This window comes from Balaenoptera ricei, chromosome 7 (assembly GCF_028023285.1).
Source record: "Balaenoptera ricei isolate mBalRic1 chromosome 7, mBalRic1.hap2, whole genome shotgun sequence".
Classification (NCBI taxonomy): domain Eukaryota; kingdom Metazoa; phylum Chordata; class Mammalia; order Artiodactyla; family Balaenopteridae; genus Balaenoptera; species Balaenoptera ricei.
In genome coordinates this window covers 114,640,339-114,662,501 of record NC_082645.1, presented here as the reverse complement: position 1 = coordinate 114,662,501, position 22,163 = coordinate 114,640,339, and the positions used below count along the sequence as shown (strand labels likewise).

The following is a 22,163-nucleotide window of genomic DNA, read 5'->3' as shown; positions in this document are numbered from 1 at the left end:
CAAGAATGTGAACGTACACTGATCTCAACACTTACACGGTTAAGACGGTAAACGTAAAAATCAAATACATGAACAAACAAACAAAACAGGCTTCTTCACTGTCTATCACCCCCAGCCCCAGCTCCACAAAAGAAACCACCATTGTTAGGAACCACAGTACCAGCTGCCAAGAAATGTAGCCTGTGGGCAACCAGAAATCTAACCCTGTGGGCTGGTGGTATTTTGAGGCCCATGTGGTCACGCTGGAGATGAGGCCCGGTAGTCCCCAGTGTGCCCTGCTCCAGCCACAGTGGCCGACTCATGCCATTCCTCCCACCCAGAACATACCTCCACCCACCCTCCTCGGTGGCCTTTTCTGTCCCCTGGAGCCGCGGAGCCGCCCCTTCTTCCTCTGACCGCTGGCAGCCCTCTGTGCCTCAGCAAACGCCACCTCCTTCAAGCAGGTCTGCGCTCCCACTGGGCTCCCACTCCCTCCCTGTCTGGAAGGATCACGTTGCGAGATGCTAAAGGACACAGACAATACCCCTGGAATCCTGTTGGTGAGCTCTGAGGACCCTGAAGGACAAGACAGGTGTTCCAGCGTGGTTTCCAGGAAGCGGGCAGAGTGTATGAATCACAGATGGACCAGCCCAGGATCTAGTATTATCAAGGGATGGCACTTAAAAGAGGAAGCAATGATTGCCACGGGTCCCCTAAAAGTAATTCAAGGATTGGCCTCATTTACTTGGTTTTTAACTTCTTTTTATGGATTTTTTTTGCTTTTTTTGTTTTTGGCATGCATGAGGGATCTTAGTTCCCCGACCAGGGATCAAACCCATGCCCCCTGCAGTGGAAGTGTGGAGTCTTAACCAGTGGACTGCCAGACAAGTCCCCACTTCTTTTTAAAATAACAGCTTTATTGAGCTATAATTTACATACCATAAAATTCACTCGTTTAAAATTGCACAACTCAGTGATTTTTAGCATATTCACAAGGTTGTGCAGCCATCATCACTATCTAACTCCTCAACATTTTCATCACCCCAAAAAGAAATCCATGCCCTGTAGCAGTCGTTCCTCATACCCCTCTCCCCAGCCCCTAGCAACTACTAGTTTGCTTTCTGCCTCTATGGTTTTGCCTATTCTGGACACTTCATATAAATGGCATCGTACGATATGCGACCTGTGTCTGGCTTCTTTCACTTAGCATAATGTTTTCAAAGTTCACCCAGCTTGTAGCACACGTCGATCAGTACTTTATTCTTTTTATTCATTGCTGAATAATATTCTATTGTATAAATATACCATATTTTGTTTATCCATTCACCTGCTGATAGATGTTTGTGTTGTTTCCACTTATGGCTGTGACGAATAATGCTGCTATGAATACTCACATACAAGTTTTTTTGTGGACATTTGTTTTCGTTCCCCTTGGGTATATAACCAAGAGTAGAACTGCTAGGTCATATGCTCATTTGCTTTTGAAACAGGGTTGTCAAGCTGGTCCAACAGAAAACTATGATGACTGACCTATTATCTCTACCAGAGTCAGCAAGCCCCCTCTATTAGGCTTCTGGGGAATGCCAGGGAATGCCATACAATTCAGCGGCTTGCCTGTTAGGTGTAGGGCCACCTAGGAAGAGTGCTGACTATCAAATTTGCTGGTGACACAAAGCTGGGACAGAATCTAGGCCCAAAGGATCTCAGCAAGCTGGTGACGGCCGGAACTGGGCTCTGTGTGTGGACATGACAGAGACGGGTATTAGCCAAGCACAAGGAAGACCTTTCTGGCAAAAACAGCTAACACAACACCTGAGGTGAGAAGAGCTCTTACAAACAGGCCGGAGGGATGGTCTCTGTTACAGGGAGTCCTAGTCAAAGTAAACAGGCTTCTTTAGTGTGGAACTTTCCAGAGCCTTCCATATGGTCACGTGTCTGAAACTTACCAGAGGGAAACAGCACCCAGACTCATCCGACCACACAATCCTCTGTGTTCAGGGATTTTCCACTGGAGGAGGCACGTCTAAGCAATCGAGTGTTCCAAGGAAAACACTTTGGGAAGCGCTCCTCAGGGCAATTCTACCTTAGGCAGGCGGCCCGTTAAACGGCCCCTATGTTCCCCTCCAGGCCGAGATTGTGCATGAATGTCCTCTGCCCGCTGCTCAGCGAACAGTGCACGTTCCTGCGAAGTTTGCAGAGGAGACTGAAGCCACGAAGGGGGATGCATTCAAGATGTGGATCTTTCGGAGCAAAGGCAGAGGTTTGGTGTCTGAACTCAGAGAAGAAAGGAAGGAAAGTGAAGGGAGGACGAGAGCAGCTGAAAAGCTCAGGGGTAAAGAGAGGGGAGGGGGCCCCAGAACAGGAGATGAATTGGGGCAAGATAAGAACAGGTCAGGGAACAAGGCAGGAATTTGTCCTCACCCAGCAGGGGCAGGAAGGACCAGGGCTCCCCGCTCACCTGGACCCACAGCTAGCTCAGCCTCCCCGGCACAAACGGCAGTCAACATAGGGTCGTGGCAGAGAGGGGCTCGGAGACCTTATCCCTGGCATTTCTCTGGGGTTCTAACTGAGAAGAGTCAAGAAGGGTTGGAAAACCTCTTTTAGGCCCTCAAGCTGGAAACATTCTCCAAGCCTAAGAAAGAGGACAAATATGTGAGAAAGGGCCTTGGCAAAGTCTGGGTGACAGGTTAAAGGAATTCCAATTTCTTTCAATAGGCAGGAAATTTTGGTTTGACCACTTTGGTGAGTATGGGCCTGGGAGCAAAAGCACACCACCTTGGTGGGCAAATCCCAGACAGAAGAAAGGGCCAGAGGACTTCCATGGTGGCACAGTGGTTAAGAATCCGCCTGCCAACGCAGGGGACACGGGTTCGAGCCCTGGTCCAGGAAGATCCCACATGCCGCAGAGCAACTAAGCTCGTGCACCACAACTACTGAGCCTGTGCTCTAGAGCCCGCAAGCCACAACTACTGAGCCCACGAGCCACAACTACTGAAGCCCGTGTGACTAGAGCCCATGCTCTGCAACAAGAGAGGCCACCGCAATAAAGCCACGCACCGCAACCAAGAGTAGCCCCCGCTCGCCACAACTAGAGAAAGCCCGCTTGCAGCAACGAAGACCCAACGCAGCCAAAAATAAATAAATAAATTTAAAAAAGAAAAAAAAGAAAGAAAGGGCCAGGTGTCCTGCCAGGAGCACCAGTTTGGCACACGAATAAAGCCTGTGTGTGGACTGAGAGGGGATGTCTCCAAGGCAAGAAGGGCAGGAAAGAAAGGGGTCACGAGTCAGCCACTGCCTCAACTCCCAGGGACTCAGCAAAGACTGTGTCCCTTTGTTCCTGCCTGAAGCACCAGCCAAGCCCATAGTTAAGTCCTGGGAGGACCATAAATTGACCACATTAGTGGTGTCCTCGCCCCTCCCCATGGAACTGGGATTTGTAATCCAGAAGTGCATCCTTCCCTCTTTAAAGTGACCATCTCCGAGGGTTTGTCCACAGCCACTTCCTTCAGGGCCTGCATAGGCAAGACAGGCAGGAAAAACCTCCCAGGTCCCCCTCATCAACTTCCTGTTTCATCTGCTCCTCTCAAAGAATCCGACTACCATATGCGTTCCGCACACACAATGGGATTCAAAGCCCCTAATAACTACAACTAGCCTGCTTTGCAGTTCCCAACACATTGTCTCATATACTAACCCTTTCATCTTCACGACAGTCCTATGAAGAATTCGTAATAGCCGCCTGCGTTTACTGTTTATTGCGTGCTCACTAAGTGCCAGGCACTGTGCTAAATCACCTGATTTAATTCAGCGGTGCTGTGAGGTGGTAATGAGTCACCCCATTTGACAGGTCGTGAAAGCTGAGGGGTGCAGTGAAGCCAATTGCTGTGGATCAGAACTAACCTGGCGCTTTCAAGCGGGTGCTCGGCTTCACGTGGGAACAGGGAAGGCAGGAAGGACCACGAACTAAGCTTCTACTATGTGCCCCTTAACTCAGTGGGGAGCCAGGGGACGGATAGAGTGCATACACAATGTCCCAACAAACAGACCACTAGTTAACTGTGCGATTCACACCTTTTACAATTTATATCTGATGACTTCGGTAGGAATAATTGGAGCCATGTTGCTGAGTCCCACACGTGTGTGGGTTCTGATTCTGGTCTCGGAGTGCGGTATCGCCAGCTGCCCACATACGCAACATTATTCACTTTTGCCCGAGAGAATACCGATGTCTCACAAACATTTGAAGAAACGGTCTCACCAACACAGCCCTTCAAATAGATTTGATCTGCTTTAACCCTCCAACACTCTTTTAAGGAGTGTCACACTGTCAGGCTGACGAAGAAACCAAGCCCACCTAGGTCAACCAACCGAAGGTCACTAGGCCCAGCGAGGTTAGCCCCGGGGCATCCCCACTTGATGCCCAAGCCCACAGCCCGACCGCAGGGCCGGGCAGCACCGCCACCAGACGTAGGTTTGGGGGAAGAAAGACTTGATAGCAGGTCGGTCCTTACAGGATGCCAACGTGGCCCCTCCAGTGACAGTTGACAGAGACAAGCCAGCCAAAGCTGAGGCAGAGAGGTGTCCTGGGGAAGCAAGGTGTTAAACGGATAAAGGCCCTTCTGAAAGCTGTAGGACAACTTCAGCAACGCATTCCACTGTGGGTGCGCTTGAAGGAAGCTGGAGGTGAGGACCCCTAGCAGAGGGCCCCAAGGCTGGACCGGGGGCAGAGCACTCACCCTCAACCTGCTCAGAGCCCCTCTCCTCAAGTAACTGCAGCGTGAGGACCCCCTGAGACAAGGCCATCTGCGAACATGTGACCTTACGCCAAACTTCTGGGCCCGTGGGAGAGATGAATGCGGTCGGATTTGTTTTCTTCATTCTGGAAACCCCTTTGCTTCCAGTCCTTCCACGAAAATTCCATCACATTCCTTGCAATTTGGAATCCAGCCCCATGGAAAGGGAGCAGCACCTAGAAGAACCTGCCCAGGTCGGGCCCAGCTGGCAGGGCCACCCACTAGGTGTGGGACCAGGCCCCAGGGGAGTCAGGGAGAGAGCTCCAGCCCTAGGCTCATCTGGGGCTCTCCTTCTCCCTACAAACCTGGCCTAAGCTGCAACGCTCTCCCCCTATTTCTTTTTCTTTTTTTTTAAAATAAATTTACTTATTTATTCATTTATTTAATCTTTGGCTGCATTGGGTCTTCACTGCTGCACACGGGCTTTCTCTAGTTGCAGTGAGCGGGGGCTACTCTTTGTTGCGGGGCGCAGCCTTCTCATTGTGGTGGCTTCTGTTGTTGCCGAGCACAGGCTCTAGGCGCGCGGGCTTCAGTAGTTGTGGCACACGGGCTTCAGTAGTTGTGGCTCGCGGGCTCTAGAGCACAGGCTCAGTAGTTGTGGCGCACGGGCTTAGTTGCTCCGTGGCATGTGGGATCTTCCCAGACCAGGGCTCTAACCCATGTCCCCTGCATTGGCAGGTGGATTCTTAACCACTGCGCCACCAGGGAAGCCCTCTCCCCCTATTTCTAACCATCAAAATATTTCCTTGCCCCACCTCCCAGTAGTTTATATCTTTCAGATGCTTGCAGGCTCATTGGAGTTCCCTTAAGCCCTTGGCTCCTCCCCCTACCAACATCTTAGCTCCCTGTACCAGCTTTTTTCTATAATTTAAATTTTAACCAAGATTTTTCTTGTTAAAGGCAATTCCAGGATATTAAAAAAACAAAAAACAAGAAACCTCACTCATAACTCCAAGACCCCGCATCCTTGTTTGTTTCCTAGGGCTTCCTTCTAGCCCTCCTCTGGATTGGTGAGCTTTTTCCATGTCTTTGCTTTAAAATGTCCTCATTCCCTTCATCTTCCTAATCTCCAGGATCTGTTAGGGGGAGATTCCAGTTCCATCAGCACTGCACATGGCCCGGCAGACACAGGCCTGGGTGCAAAGCCAGCCCTGCCATTCATTTGGGAGAGACGGGCTGCCGAGCCCACTGCAGGCTGACTATAACTGAGCTGTCTGTGCCTTGCAGAGCTGTAGAGGGGCCAACAGGAGATAACACGCCAGCACTGGCCCCCGGCACCCAGTAAGCAAGCAACGGGAGGGAGCTATATTTAAAAGTAGGACCTGTCTGCAGCCGTGAAGAGGAAGCAGACATCTTCCAGGGCTGCTGCTCTGAAGAGCTGCCCACACCCACTGGCCTCAAACAGCCTCCACCATCTTTAGCATTCTGGGGGAAACCCAAATCCACAGGCTGCTGTGGCCCCTTGGGCTGAATTGCCAGGAAGCCCTTGATGAGTGACTCTCATCACCCCGCCTGTCCTGTATGAGAGCATCACATCTGTCTTCCAAGGGCTCACTTGAAAAGCCTTCCCAACTCAACTGATTGGGGTCATCACAGGTCAGGGGAATGGGGTGGATTGACGCAGGATGGGCTGAGATCCCTGAACACTGGGCCCACCACCCTGAGTGCCTATGACCTGGGAAAGCCCCTGGCCTGGCCAGAGGGGCCCAGGTGACCCCTAATCCTCACCCCACCAAAGGCCTGCCAGTAAGGAGACAGCAGCAAGGGCGCAGGGGCTGGTTTCCAATGTCCGCCCAGTGCTGGTCCATGAATGGCTTGCTCTCTCAGCTCCACTGTGCAGAGCCCCTGGGTTTTCTTGGTTTTCACCTCCCCAGAATAACCTTGCTATCAAGGAAGAAAGAAGCAGGCCAGCCTTTGTCTGCCTGAAACTCAGCCATCAGAAACTCCCCAGGGATCCCCAGGGGGTAGGGGGGTTCTTAGGAGGATTGCCCCAGAAAATGCCTTACTCTTAGTGTTGGGGGGAACCACCTATACCTCAGAGACCCAGAACATGGGAACACACCGGCTTTTCTCCAGAAAGGCCTTGTTTGGGAAACACGCACTGCCTTTTCAGACAGGCAGCCTCTGGCAGCCTCTCAAAGTGTGGTCCCCGGACCAGCAGCATCACGGTCATCCAGGATTATTCGAAATGCAGAATTTCAGGTCTCTTCCCAGACCTGCTGAATCAGAACCTGCATTTGCACAAGATTCCCCGTGTTGCCCAGGCTCTTTCAACTAGGAGAAGGGCACTGTGCCAGACTATCCCCAGAGCAGGTAGCCCTTCCTGGGGCTTTCCTGCTTCTCCCGTGGGTGTCCCTAACTGTGCCTATCCAGATGAGCCTCAGGGTCCCCCGAGCCCATAGGACTGTTGTTCCTCCGTGCTTCCCTGCCTGCCCCTTCTCTGAGGTCCTGGTTTCCTGTCTTTTGTGTAGGTCCCCCTTAGCTGTCAAGTTATCTGCTCTTTCTTTCCTCCCTCTCTCCCTTCCTCTCTCCCTCCCATTCTCCCTCTCTTTCTCCCTCCCTCCCCTCCTCCCTCCCTCCCTCCCTCCCTTCCTTCCTTCTGATTTGCTGCAGACTGAGAAACCACATCTCCAAGTGTGTTACAACTGCATGCAAAGTAAGAGAAAGCAGGACCCAGGAAGGGGGACTCTGAGGAATTAAGTACAAAAGCTTGAGCCCAGAGTCGGATTTCCAATCAGGCTGCTCCCAGCCGCCTTTGTGGGATGAACGTCTGGCTCTTCGAGTCACCTGGCTCACATCTACCTGGGGCCTCTCCAGAGCAGAAGAAAAGCACAAAGACCAGTCCCAGCGGGGAGGCAGATGTACAGACAGTTGAGCTGTGACAAGGCCGGAGCATGGGCAGAGCTGGCTCTAACAGGAGTGAGTGTGCAGAGCCCTGGGAGGGAGCCCCTGTCACCAGTGCAGTCCAGAGGTGCCAGGATGTCCCAGAAAGGGGGAGGGGGCCAGCTCCCACAAGGCATTCTGGGAGAGCTATGTCTTCTTACGGGTAAGAAGGGCAACCCCCAAAGAGTGTGAAGCAGAGAAGTGACATCAGGTGGCTGTTTCAAAAAGACCCCTCAGCTCGATGTGCAGGATGGATTTAGGGGGGCAGTGGTGGGGGGAGAGTGGAGTGAGCGGTTGGGGGGCATGCAGTAGTCCTCACTGTGGAGAGGTGCAGGGAGAGAGAAGGTGAGCTGGGAGTGGCACTGGGGTGCAGGTGAGCACAGCTTCACCTGTCCTGTGCACAGCCAGTGCTGCGGGGACTTGCTCCTGGGAAATATCCTTCTTTTTCTGGTAAGGGGCCAACATCTTTACAGGCTGCAGGAGACCAGTTGGGTCTCCCTAACCACAGCCTCCTATAGTTCTGCACATGGTGTCTGGAAGTTCATAAAGAAAGGGCAGGTGGCAGGGCAGAGCTGAGGGGCCATCCCCACCCCTACAGAGCACCCACTGTGTGCTCAGGGCCCCGCAAGACAGCAGAGGGGATGCAGAGTCAGGCAGCTGCTACCCAGGCTTTTGAGACGAGCAGGGAAATCCTCTTTGTCCCAAATACCTGCAGCGGTAGTACACTGCACCCGCCAGGGACTCCCACGCGGATTCAGGAGGAGAGAGAGCACCAAGCTCCCCCAGCCTCGTGCTCCCAGACTGGCTGCCGTAGCTCAGTAGTGAAAAAGACCTCAGATTGGGAGGTTTCAGCTCCACGCAAACTCTCCCACTGATGCCAGCAGCCCAGTGTGGAAACAAAGCAAGCCAGCCCCCGTGACCACCCTCCAGAGGAACGTGCCGGTGACAACCAGTTAATAGGCCAGGAGTGCTAAGTGCTTCAGCCACACTGAGGGCACAGATGCCAAGAACCCGCGAGTGACCAGGTAGAGAGGGACAAGCCTTGGAAAGCTTTTGACCTGGCAAGTGTGGCAGGGAACAGTTCGTCTATTGGAGCCTTGCTGGGCTCCTCCTGAGGAAGGTGGAGGGCAGCAGGGGCTGGCAGTGTGCTCCTGGGGTCAGACTGTCCTGGTTCAAGGCTCCGGTGACATCCTGTGCTGTGTGTCCTTGGGCGAGTTACTCTCTGGGCTTTGTCCAGTTGCTGCCAAGATTACAGGAAGACAGATAAACTCTCAGCTTATCCGTAAGCTCATCAGTAAGGGCTCACTTTTTTAGTTTTGGCTCATTAAGAGAAATTTCTCATCAAGAGAAGGACCCTAATCCTGGGGTCTCCCCTTGGTCCTTTTGAAATCGGGGCACCTTTGCTGGGTTTGGATAAGTGCAGGCGGCTGGGGACTCGCTTGGGAACAGGGAATGGAGCAAGTGGATCTGGGAATTTAGAGTTACCGGCTATCCATCCAGGAAGGAGGGGGAGAAGGGCATCCCAGGGGACGCCCGCCCTGAGCACACCCTGATGGAGGCGATGGGGAGGCCACAAGGGCTCTTCTGATCAGGGGTGTCGAAATGAGCCAGGGTGGTTCTTTGCTGTAGTAATGGGGTGTCTTCCCCTTGGCTCCCAACACCTCCTATAAAAGGCCTGATGGGCTGGGAAACTGGGCCAGAGGTGCCTCTGGAAACCTAGTTTGCCTGGGAATCCCCAGGAGCCCTGTGGATCTCGGGGGATGGGTGCCCCAAAACAACCCAGGGTTTCCACCCCCAGACCCAGTTAGGCCTGGTGCAGCCCCAGTAGTGACCCACACTCCCTCGACTCCCAAGCCCAGGAGCCAGGGAGGGAAATGGCCAGGGGGAGGCCCTGAGGGAGGGGGAGGTCAGGGGCTACAGGCCCAGTGGAAGCGGACTGTGGGGGGACTCAGCGGTCCCTCCACATGGAAAGGAAAAGCACCTGGGCTGCCAGCCTCTGGGTCTTCAGAACCTCCACCCACAGCTTCCCTGCCGGTGGCCCTTTCCAGTGTCCTTCCTCTGGGCTGGCACCACCTTAAATCCAGCAGCCCTGCTAGGGGCCTGGACCTGCAGCTCTCTCAGTGGAAAGAACCTGGGGCTGGAACTGGAGTGACCTAATTAAGGCTGCGACTGCACACCAAGTGGTCACGCGATCTTGGGGACAACCTGAGAAGGTGGTCACTTTCCTTTTTCCGCATCTCACTTACAGGCAGGTGCCCTGTGTCACGCGGTTGGTGGCACTGCCGGAGGGTACTACACAACCCCACCGAAGGCTCCTATTCCTGACAGCCCTGGGAGCTGGGAAGCTCCACTGGGGCCGTAATTAGGGCCTCAGGGCAGCTCCAGAAGCAGAGCTCAGGCCCCTCTACAGAGGTCAAGGTACCCCTGCCCTGCCTGTGGCCCTGGGTCCAGCCCTGGGGACTGAAGGAAGAAAGAAGTCAGCCACACTCCACCTTAGAGAGCGGACCCTGCTTTCCCAGGGCAAACACCTGGGAGGAGGGGGAGGGGAACCTCCTAAGAATCAACAATAATGGACAGATTGGAAATTGGGGGTTATGGGAGAGAGACTGTGGGGAACCAACAGCCCAGCAAGAATGGGGCCAGGCTGGGGCAACCAGCGAGAGAGAAGAATGCAGTAGCCAGCTGTGACCGGCCTTGAGGGTCAGCGTGAAGAGTCTGAACTTCGTCCCACGGTCCCCATCTGTAAAATGAGGGAGGATAAAAGCACCATCTCACAGTGCTTACGATGTGTAAATGCCGAGAACGGTGCCTGCACACAGCAGGTGCTCTGTAAGCAGTGGCTGTGAGCAGTGGCTGTGCTCAATACAGTTGGCCCTTGTAGGGAAGGGTGTGGGGCGCATGAGCCATTTAGGGAGGGGACAGAGACCCTGTCACTGAGGTCAAGATGGACAGAGCTGCACAGGATCGGGGGCCAGCACTTCTCCAAGGCTGAGACAGAGCCCACCATGTCCCTGTGGGCGCAGAGCTGAGCCTGTCAGCAGCCAGATCTTGTTGGTAGAGGGTTGATGACCGGGGACCACGGTCCCAGGCACAGTGTTCGGTGAGAATTGCCAGGTGGGGCTGGGGGTCCCCAGGAGCTATCTAATCCCAAGGCTAGGATCAACTACAGCCCTGGGGTCCCTTGCCATTCTTACTAGGAAGGGGTGGCAGGGCCAGCCTTAGGCATGTGACAGTTTATAAGTCCTGAACGACATCCTTCTACTTCCTGCAAACCTGATCCGAGCTGGCAGAGTGCTGAGGACATAGTGTCAGCCAGAGGCAACCTCGTGTGGAGACAGACCACCAGTCCTCGCCTCCAAAATCAAAGAATTTACCTTCATTCAGCAACACGGGGGGCAGCTAGGCAGAGACTGAAAGAAAATAAAACCAGGCCTGGACACCCTCCAACACACACACCTACCCACCCACGACTTGTACAAAGGCCTCCACACTGAGAGAAGGGCCGTTAGCAGCAGAACATCAGGCGGGCACTGAAAGGAACCAGAGCCATCAGTGCAGGTGACGCGCACCAAAGATGGCGCTGGCCACATGCACCCCCGCCTCTCCACCTGGAGACCCTTCTAAAAGGAGAGGAAATCAGAGGCACTCGACTCATGATGATAAAGGGAATAAGGGAGGTTGGAGGGGGGGCTAGGGAGAAGGGGGAGGGTCCAAAGACTTGAGATGAAGAACCCCTGCTTTAACCACGGGGCTCAAGGAGGCAGACAGACACCCAAGGCCAAGGTCTCTGTGCAACCAAGTTAGTTTTCGTTTTCCTTTACATCTGGAGGGCTTTTGTTCTTTGTTTTTCGTTGTTTTTTTTTTTTGGCCGCACCACACAGCTTGTGGGATCTTAGTTCCCAGACGGGGGATCGAACCCGTGCCCTCTGTGGTAGAAGCACAGAGTCCTAACCACTGGACCTCCAGGGAAGTCCCTAAGCCCTTCCTGACCACAGCCCGGCTCAAACACACCTTGGACCACCTCTCAAAGGAGGTAACACCAAGGCAGCCCTTCCAGGGTGCAGAATGTCACCCAGGGATCCCAGTGGCAGGGCACCAGCTGCCCGGCCCTCTTAGTTGGCAGGAGAAGCAGATACATATGTTGTTCCTGCTCCAGCAATAATCTTCCAGAAGCAACTCTGGGGTCCTAGAGCTCTGGGATCACTCTACCATCCACTTCTGCTTCTGCCTCTTTTTCCCCTGGGGGCTCCCGGTCTGCCCCAGCCAGTGAAACCCCAGGCCACTGACAGGGAGAAAGGCCGAGAAGTGAGGAAAGGGATGAGCAAGACCACCGAAGGCTCACAGGGCTCAGGATTCAGAAGATTCCAAAGCAATTGCCTAGAACAGGGGCCGGCAAACTATAGCCTGCAGGCGAATTCTGCTCACCAAGTCTTATCCGGACACAGCCATGCCAGTTAGTTTAGGTTCCTTGACGTATTGTCTGCGGCTACTTTCGGTCACAGTGGCAGAGTCAGTGGCAACAGAGACCCTAGGGCCCACAAGGCCAAAACAGATTTACTACCTGGCCCTTTACGGACCAAGCTGGCCCAGCCCTGGCCCAGAAGGAACTTTGACCGTCGTACAGCCTATCCCACAGCCTCCCAAGAGCCTCCCAACCCTTCCCTGCTGCAAAACTCTCACTCCACGAAGACAGACCACACCTTCCAATGGAACTCCAGAGAAAAGGGGCTTACCACCTTTAAGACCATTCTTTTTATTTCTCAACAACTCCAACCATGAGAAAGTTCTTTCTTCTCTACGCTGAACCAAGGCCGTGGCTTCCTTTCACTGAACCCTCATTGCCCACCTTCTGGTCCCTGAGGTCGAGCAGATCCCCACCAGACTTCAAACTCTCAGCTCCCATCCTCTGGCTCCAAGAGCCTCGGCCCCAAGGCCTTTGACCCATCGAGGGCCTGAACCCCTTCCCAGTCCTGGCTGGCTGCTCCCCGCTGGCTGTGTCCAGGAAGACCACCACCCCCTGCCCTGAATGCAGCATCTTCACAGTGTCTGCTAGGCTAGCCGGGGTGTCTTATACATGGGTGGTGGATGGCTTTTCCAGGATTTGCATCCTTCCCTGTCAAGCAGCATCATGTTAAATCCAGCCCATAGTTCAGAGTTCGTAGAGCTTCTCGAGGGCAGAAACCCCTCCAGATCAATCTGTATAATCCCAGTACCTGGCATGTGCTTCACTGAATGAATGAAAAAACTGAATGAATGAATAGCTCATAGACAGCAGGTGAGAAAGAGGGCTCATCATTATCATCATGATGGTATCACAGGGGCAGACATTAGCAAATGTACAGACAGTGCTGGCCATGGGAGCCCAGGGGTGGGAGCGCTGGGAAAGGGGTCACAGAAGGTCCGTGCAGCCTTGGAACCAAAGAAGGATTCAGTGCGGGACTTGGGTCTGTGTCTTGGCAGGCCATTGAGCACAGGTAGAGTTTCATCCTGCAGGATGGCACAGTCCTCGCTCCAACAACTCAGATATCCCTGTATGTAGGCCTTCCAAGGACCATCTAGCATTTAGGACCAGGGGAGCCCTTCAAATCACCAACACTGAAGGGACACAGAAGCAGGGGGAGGCTGCAGAGTGTGAGCCTGCAAGAGTGCACCTGATACATAGATATTCCTGAAGCAGGAAGCTAATAATCGCAAGCTGTGCAAAACCTAGCGTGTGTGCTGGGATCCTACACTGAGTATCTCTTCCCCAAGTCACAGACAGGCCTGGCAGCCACTAGCTCCAGAGCCTGAGACCTGATTCATTCGACACATCCTTAGAGATCACCGGCTCAGCCACGCCGTGAAACCACACATGATGTAGCCCGTGTCCACCGAGCCCCCCAAATTCAATGGAAGATGGTATTTCTATTTACTAGTTAGTCTGGGGGGTGGGGAGGTATCACAGGGCTAAGAGTATAAATAAAGTTAGAGTCCCCTGGACCTTAACGCTTTGAAACTAGGCACTTAACCAATTTTGCAAGAGAGAAAGGAAAAAGAACTTTTTTTTTTTTTTTGCATTATGTAAGATTTTAATAAGTCACTTGAATTCTCACAAAATGTAATGCTCTGTAATAAGGACGGTGGAGGAGGCTTCCCAGAGAAAGGTGAGGAGCAAGGAATGAGGAGAAAGGAAACTCTGCAAAGATAAAACTGCCAGGGCTTCCCTGGTGGCGCAGTGGTTGAGAGTCTGCCTGCCAATGCAGGAGACACGGGTTCGAGCCCTGGTCTGGGAAGATCCCACATGCCGCGGAGCAACTGGGCCCGTGAGCCACAACTACTGAGCCTGCGCGTCTGGAGCCTGTGCTCCGCAGCAGGAGAGGCCACCGCAGTGAGAGGCCCGCGCGCCGCGATGAAGAGTGGCCCCCGCTTGCCGCAACTAGAGAAAGCCCTCGCGCAGAAACGAAGACCCAACGCAGCCAAAAATTAATTAAATAATTTAAAAAAAAAAAAAAGATAAAACTGCCAGAAACGGTGGCACCTCCTTCCAGCTCCCCCGACATCACACTCTGGGCAAAGAAAACCAGTGCTTAAACCTCTCTCTAAGAAATAGTTCCCAGTTACAGCGTCTTTCTGCCGGAGACCAAGGCCCCAAACAGAAGCCGGCCTGGGTTCTGGCTGACTGCCCGCCAGGAATTCAGACAAGCCCTGGGTTCTCCTGCCCCACCTTCAAGCAGAACAGTCAAAATCCAGTGCAGGTGAGGGAATTTCAACTCTAAGGTGGATCACCGTGCACTAAAGACACAGTCAGGAGAGTCAGAAGCCCTCGCCTTTCTCTAAGGGGGAAAAAACCACTTAACTTCCAGTTATTCCCATCCACCTTTCCCTGTGTATAAGGCAATTCACTAAGAAGATACAGATAAAGATCCACCTCCCCAGTAAACCTCCCTAACGGGGCTCCCTTCACCCCTTTGGCAAATTCCCAGCCCTCCAAGTCCACACCCCTTCCTCCCTCCCTCAGAGAAACGTCTAGGGAGGAGAAAAAGAAACTGGGGGGGCTTCCCTGGTGGCGCAGTGGTTGAGAATCCACCTGCCAATGCAGGGGACACGGGTTCGAGCCCTGGTCTGGGAAGATCCCACATGCCACGGAGCAGTTGGGCCCGTGAGCCACAACTACTGAGCCTGCGCGTCTGGAGCCTGTGCCCCGCAACGGGAGGGGCCGCGATAGTGAAAGGCCCGCGCACCGCGATGAAGAGTGGCCCCCGCTTGCCGCAACTAGAGAAAGCCCTCGCACGAACCGAAGACCCAACACAGCCAAAAATAAATAAATAAATAAAAAAGAAAAATAACAAGTGACAAGTGTTGGCAAAAGATTTGGAAATATTAAAAAAAAAAAAAAAGAAAAGAAACCGGGGGTGGGGGAGATGAGAAATGAAGAGTTCCAGGGCAGCCCTGCCTTTTCGGGGTTCAGCAGTGATGGGGAGTCAGGTCCTGGCAGGGCGTCCATGATGTCATCATTTCGGATTCTGATAAAAAGACAACTTTCCCACAGCCAAAGGCTCCTCTCCCCACCCTCTCTCTGGGGCACTGAAACACAAGCTTCTAGTATGCGCGGCAAGAACATCACAGCTGCATTTTAAGATGCTGTATTTGGGTCCGCCCTTAAGTGGCTGCCCTCATTACCTCCCTTTGAAAGGGGCCTCTGGATAAGCCCAGGGTAATTAAAATTTCCTGTCTAACCTTGACCGCTCCACCAGCTCGTATTACAGCCCTGGACACACACTGTAGAGTCAGTTTCTTCGGGGCCTTCTCACTCTCCGTTTAAAATCAGGCCACTATTCTCTTGGCCCAGCCTATCCAGTAACACTCTTGGAAACGGAGAGTGAACTTTCTCTGGCGGGGCTGGTGACGCCTCTGGCTTCCCACACTCATTAGAAAATTCTCTCTCTTCTATAACACACCAGGCTCATTTGTGGTAGGTCCCAACAATACAAAGACAAATAAATGACCCCCGCTCCAAGAAGCTGATGTGTTCACAGGCTGGAAAGGATCCAGGCTTTTTTAAACCTTGAAAATGTAAGAGATCCCTAAGCGAAATACTTTTAAATAGGAAAATCAAATTTAAAAGATCAAAGCACGTTTTGCAGTGTCTGCATGAATCTATATAGCCCCGGACAAAAAGAACAGGCGTACTTTGTTCTGGTCAAGTCAGGTTCTGAGTGAACTCTAAGGCGACATCAGAATCTGGATCTAGAAACGGATTAAAAGTGAAATTCTTGCTGAAAGTAAGTGCACTCCTGGCACAAGTTGGGGGTTTTCTATTGGTTTTGTTTTTTGTAGTTAGATGGCAACTCCATTTGAAATAGGGTTAGACTTTGAGAAGACTGATCCCCCTTCTGTTGAGGGTAGGAATCATTCTGGCTTTGGTTACATCTCAGACCTCCTAAATCACCTAAGCAATCTAAAGTGGTTAAGACTCTGACATGTCATGATGCACATAGACAGAGCACCTCTGCCCAGGGGGAGTAATGGGTTGAAGAGGGTCCCCCCCCGCCAAAATTCATAGCTATCTAAAACTTCAGAATGTGACCTATTTGGAAATAGGATCTTTGCAGATATAATAAATTGAATTAAAATGACGTCACTCTGTGGCATTCCCTGGTGGTCTGGTGGTTAGGACTCAGCATTTTCACTGCCGTGGCCCGGGTTTGATCCCTGGTCGGGGAACTAAGATCCTGCAAGCCACGCAGCGTGGCCAAAAAAAGAAGTCATACTGGATTAGGGTGGGCCCTAGATCCAAGGACTAGTGTCTTTACAAGAAGGCCGTGTGAAGACACACACACACAGGGAGAATGCCATGTGACTATCAAGGCAGGGACTGGAGTGATGCGTCTGTAAGCCAGGGATGCCAAGAATTGCTGGCAACCATCAGAAGCTAGAAGGGGCATGGAAGGGTTCTTCCCTAGAGGCTTTGGAGCGAGCGTGGCCCTTCTGACACCTTGATTTCAGATTCCAGCCTCCAGAACGGTAAGAGAATACATTTCTCTTGTTTTAAACCACCAGCTTGTGGTCCTTATTACAGCAGCCCTAGGGCACTCATCCACTCACCCAGAAGTAGAACGAGTAAGTCCCCTCAACAGAGCCCTGGGGGCAGTTCCAGGGGGACCAATTACCCACCAAGCGGCCACATCTCCGCTCCACAGCTCAAGCTGCAGGTGAAATCAACTTCAAAGGAGAAACCAGACATTGCAAAGTGTTTGTAAATTATTTAACAAAAAGGACAACGCACAATTTGCACATCCACCAAAATTATGGCTGTGAAAATTAGTGCCTGAAACTTACTGGTCTCACCATGGGCCAAGCATTGAGCTAACTGCTTCATATACATGAATTTATTTAATCCCCACAATAAACTCACAAGGCAGGTACTTTTCTATCCCCACTTGACATAAGGGGAAACCGAGGCACAGAGCTTTTCAGTAGTAACCTGCCCAAAGTAACCTTCCAAGTAGCAAGTGGCAGAGTTGGGGTCTGAACCCAGGAAGCCCGGCTCCCAGTTCATGCTCTGAACAGCCTCACAACACTGCTTCTGCAATGGATAGAATGCGGAAAGCATGGAAAACAAGTTGAGATCTTTCACATGATTTTTTTTTTAATTTATGCATAAAAACCAAAGGAAAAAGAAAAAGACACATTTCAGTTGGGGGCAGATGTGTGGCAACGAGCAGCTGCTGACTGGACAGGGTGATGGCAGAGTGACACACCCACAGGGCAGGGAGACGAGTCGGGGATGGGTGGGCATGCCCAGGGCTTCTCCAGGAAGAGGCACCACAAAGGGGTCTGCTTGCCCAGCCCTCAGAGAGTGGCCAAAGCATGCGCAGAAAAGTTTCGATACAAGAGTGCGCGCGGGGAGCGGGATGTGAGCAAAAATTAGGTTTTCAAGAGGACCTACCCAGATGTAGTTTTGTTTTTTTAAAATTTTTTTTAAGTCATGCCGTTTTTTAAAAACGTCAAGTAGGACAGCAGGAAGAGGAAAACATGAAAGCGGGCCAGCAGAAAAGCTGGGCCGGGCTGTGAGCAAAGCTGGGACCTCATGAGTTCGTCAGCTGCGGAGGGCCAGCTACAGGACAGGTGGTACTGCCAGGCCAACGGGTGGCAAATCCCCAAATGCCAAGCCCCACAGCAGCCTTCCCGGGTAGGAGGGGGCCCACAGCCTACCGCAGCCTGGGCAAGGGCAGTGGGTGCAGGCAGCCCCCAGGGCTGGCGAGATCGGCCGAGCGGGTCCTGGAGCCAGCTGGCCGCCTGGAGCGAGCTCAAGGCAGCAGGATGGCAGAGAGACCAGGGGGTGGTAGGGGGGCTAGTCTGACTTAGTGACCATAGGGGGCCCTCCATGAGATGAGGGGTTTGTCTATCGACTAGAGTCACTGCCACGTGCCCTGCACCGAGGATAGATGAGGACCAAAAGCAGAGCTGTGTCAGAGATGTCCAAGTGACAAAATCTCCCAGACTGGGGAGTCCCTGACCCTGGTGGGGTGGGGAGAGCAAAGTTTCAGCTGCCTCCCAGGTGAGGAAACTGGGTGGAAGCACCTGAGGGGAACCCCATCGGGCTCAGCTGGAGGAGGCTGGGTCTGGAAGCTCGGGGGGTGGGGGGGGACCGGGTGTGGGTAGCAGGGCAGCCTGAAGGCACGGCAGGGCGGGAAGGGTTCTAATCATGGACATGGGGCCTGGAGCCAAGGCGGGGGGGGCCTGGAGCCAAGGTGGGGGGGGGACAGCCTTCAGCAAAAGGCCCCTGTTCCACGTCACATGCTGACTTGGCACTGGCCACCCCCTCCTCTCACTCAGTTCTCACCAAACCCTTGAAAGAAAGGGTTGCCCCCGTTTTACAGATGAAAAGACAGAAGTGGTTAAGCAACTTGCCCTTGATCACAGCTAATGACCTTGGAATGAGGGCTATAGCCCCACTTTCCTCAAACTCATGATGGATAATTGGATCTCTTTTTTTTTTTTTGGCCGCACTGTATAGCATGTGGGATCTTAGTTCCCTGACCAGGGATGGAACCTGTGCCCCCTGCAGTGGAAGCTCAGTGTCTTAACCACTGGCCCACCAGGGAAGTCCCAAGATAATTGGGTCTTGATACTAGGTTTAAGGGGTGGGGGGGCCTTTCCTCACCACTGTTGGGGGAGATATCATTCCCCGAGTGGCCCCTGCCCCTGGCAGCCACAGCAGCTACCTGGCCCTCATGGGAAGGTGGTACTTTTACCAGCAAGAAACTAAGGCTTCGAGGGACTGTGTAGCTTGCCCAGGGTCACAGGTCCGAGGCCCTGTCTGACCCTACGCTTGTGAGGCTCCTCCTGCCACACTGGTGTCTCCAGCCACCACTGGGCCGACTCTGACTAGAGCAGTCTTGCCTCCCCTGCCTTCTAGGACATGGGGGGAAACCCCCAGGAAGGTTTCTTTGCAATGACTCGTGCCTCAGATGCCACTGCCTCATGACCGGAGCCGCCGTTCGTGCCTCAGGACACTGGAGGCTGAAGGCCTGAGCCTGCCCACAGTCGGGTCCGGGATGGAGCTGTGAAGGCCCTTCACAGGGACAAGCGCAAATCCCCCCTCCTCAGCAAGAGCCCCACCGCCAGTCCCCCTGCTAGTCTCCGCAGGGGTGGGGCACGTGGCTCAGGCCTGGCCACAGCAATTGGTTCAGAGCCAATAAGAAGCAATAGCAAAGCTACAAAAGACACACACGCAGTAAGGTCTTTGCTGTGGTTACTCTTCCCACTGGACTTGCTGGAGCTGCTGTGGCCACACTGCCACCACCGGGGATAAGCCACCTGAGAATGGGGACAACACAGAGAGGAAGCTGGCTTAAGAAAAAGAAATTAAGCTCTGATGGCATCATTTGAGCTCCCTGATCCAGCCATACCTGACACCAGTCCTTATTTAGTTTTATGAACCCATTAATCCCTTTTTTGTTTATGCCAATTTTGGTTGCAAGTGACAGAAAACCCAACCTTGACTTGTGACTGACACAGTAGCTCTGGAGAAAGAAGTCTCGTGCTCAGGCTGGATTGCCAGCTCTGTGGGACCCCAGACCACACACTGCCTTCCCTTTAGCTTGACCCTCTTCCAGGATCTGTTTCCTCACCAACGCCACCTTGCTTGGTCTCCCAAGCCCCTCTGATTGTGTGGACTCCCTTTATTACTCTTAGGCAGCCAACAAACAAACAAACAAACAAACATCCTTTCAAAGATTGTTCTGCAGAAAAAAATAATAGTAATAAAAATAAATGAAAGAAATCTGAATCACCCCAAAGTGATTGGAAGAAGAAGGTCCCCAAGATGCCCTCTCTGAAACCAGCTTGACTGGGAGGAAGTGCTGGGACCTGGGCGCAGCCAGAGGGGGAGCAGTATGCCAGGAAAGGCATAACCCCAAATAAATCAAAGGGGCTGTGACGCACCATTCACTATTCTGTCTCTGCCCCAGTGCATTCTTTTGCCTCAACTCAGCCTTCCTTAATGGCCCAAATTAGACCTACCGGGTGTTAACACCAGAGATCAGTGTCTGGAAGCCAGGGACGGGGAAATCAGCGTGTCAGGGAAGCGGAGAAGATGCGGAGGCTCCGGGTACCAGCCTCTGCTGACCTCCGCGCAGGGGCTGGGGCTGGACAACAGCCCAGCCTCAGGAAGGGGCCCAGGCTCCCGCCACACAGCGCCGGTCAGAGCGCCTTTAAATAGAACCTCCACGCGGGAGGACAAACACATTCCAAGCGCATTTTAAACCGCCCCAAGCATGACCTGGCCGGCGGCCTCCGCTCCCCCAGGCATTTTTCCGGTCTTGGCCCAATTCTGGAACTAATATTAATAGCTCAGTTAGGAGCTTACGGTGTGCAAAATACTTTCTGGCCTTAAAAGGCAGGGACGATTACTTCCCCCACTCTCCAGATGAAGAAACTGAGGCCCAGGGAGCTGCCAAGCTACAAGGCTGACTACTGGGGGTCTCTCTACGCTGCCTCCACCGCCCGATGGGGCTGACACGGCAGGACCGGAATGAGCCCCCGCCGGACCAGCTGCCAGCTGCCTTGTCCGGTTCCGGAAGGGCGCCTCCTGCCCAAAAGGCAAGAAGGGGGAAAACAGCCAAGGCGACGCTCCCAAGAGGCTCCCCGAACGTGCTCGCTCCAGGAACGTACTGATCTTTCGTGAAGAGTTTAACAAACTCCCAGTTCTCAGTCTCTGTTGGTACATCAAACCCCGCGCGGCAGCCAAGGATAAGTCTCCTCCTTTGTTTTAAAAGATAAAGGACAACGAGGCTAATTTCTCCCTCGGGAGATAAACTTGGCAGGTGAGGCGCGGCGCGTATCCGTTTCCTAGAAGTTGCGCCCTGGGCAAATCTCGGAGCCAGCCCGCAGAGGGGGCGGGACCCGCCGTCGGGACCCGGGAGCCCCGGACTCGGGCTCGGCTGCCCGAGGGGAACTTCTGACCTGGGTCAGGGAGAACGGCGGCTCCCGCTCTCGGTGTCCCAGACCCCGCTGGATCCCCCCAACCGCGCCGGGATCGGTCGGGGCGCGCTGGATCTGGGGGGCGTTGGGTTAAATGCTAAAGACACCCTTGGAACCCCTGCACTATCCCACCCTGAATCCCCCCGCAAGCGGGGCCCGGGACTCCCAGCCAGAAAGACCAACCCACCGCCACCTCCCCCTCCCTCCCGGGCTCAGGGTCCCCGGGGGCGCACGGCGCAGGACGCGGCGGAGAGCTTACAGTTTGAACATGCTCTCCAGGTCCTTGATGAGACGGCGGCTGAACTCCGGGAACTCGGAGTAGGGGTGGAAGACCTTGCAGCGGCGGGGTCGCGCCGCGCCCTCGTTGATGTCCAGCCGTCGGTTGAGCTGCGCGCTCAGCTCGGCGTCGGCTCTGGCGGTGGGCGCCCAGGCGGACGGCTGCGGCTGGGGCTCGGGGACTGGGGCGGCTCGGGGCGCAGGCTGGAGCCCGCCGTCCACCTCCTCCCACTGCAGTCGCCTCTGCAGCTTGTTCGCCAGCTCCTCGCTGGCCATGGCCGCGGTGGATCCGGGGACGCGGGGACTGGGCTGACAGCGCGCTCCTCGCCGACTCGCGACTCTGCGACACTTCGCCAAGACGGCGGGGACCCGGCGGTTGGGTGGAACCGTGGGCGGGGGCGGGGGAGGGGGGCGGGGGAGGGCGGGGCGGAGCCGCGGCTTTAAGGAGGCGCTGGGGCTCGGGGACCGCCCGCCCGGCCAGAGGCCACAGGCCACAGGTGTCGCCGCGTTCCGGGGACGTCGACCCGCTCTCCACTACCCGGGGCTCCAGACCGGGAGCTGAGCGCCTCCCGGGACGAGGAGTGGACCCTCGGATCAACTCTGACTTTGCCGCCCTCTCCCAGGGAGCCCAGGGACCCTGTGGTCCCCGGGGGAACGGCACCGGGAAAAGTTTCAGTACCGTTCTGGCGGTTCCTTTCTCGTCCCCCAGAAGTGCCCAGACTGGAGCCGCTCGCGGCTGGGGACAGACTGGGGGTGGGGGGAGCC

At 54.1% G+C, this 22,163-nt stretch overlaps 1 protein-coding gene across 2 annotated transcripts in view; it reads right to left on the bottom strand.

Annotated features, from left to right (window-relative positions):
- Positions 1-21,767, bottom strand: part of EFHD1 (EF-hand domain family member D1) — a 42,748-nt gene extending 20,981 nt beyond the window's left edge. For both annotated transcript variants that reach the window (XM_059928950.1, XM_059928952.1), the window contains exon 1: positions 21,382-21,767. In XM_059928950.1, coding sequence (XP_059784933.1) covers positions 21,382-21,674 — 293 coding nt within the window. In that variant the 5' untranslated portion in view covers positions 21,675-21,767. The remainder of the gene's footprint in view (positions 1-21,381) is intronic.
- Between the last annotated feature and the right edge of the window lie 396 nt (positions 21,768-22,163).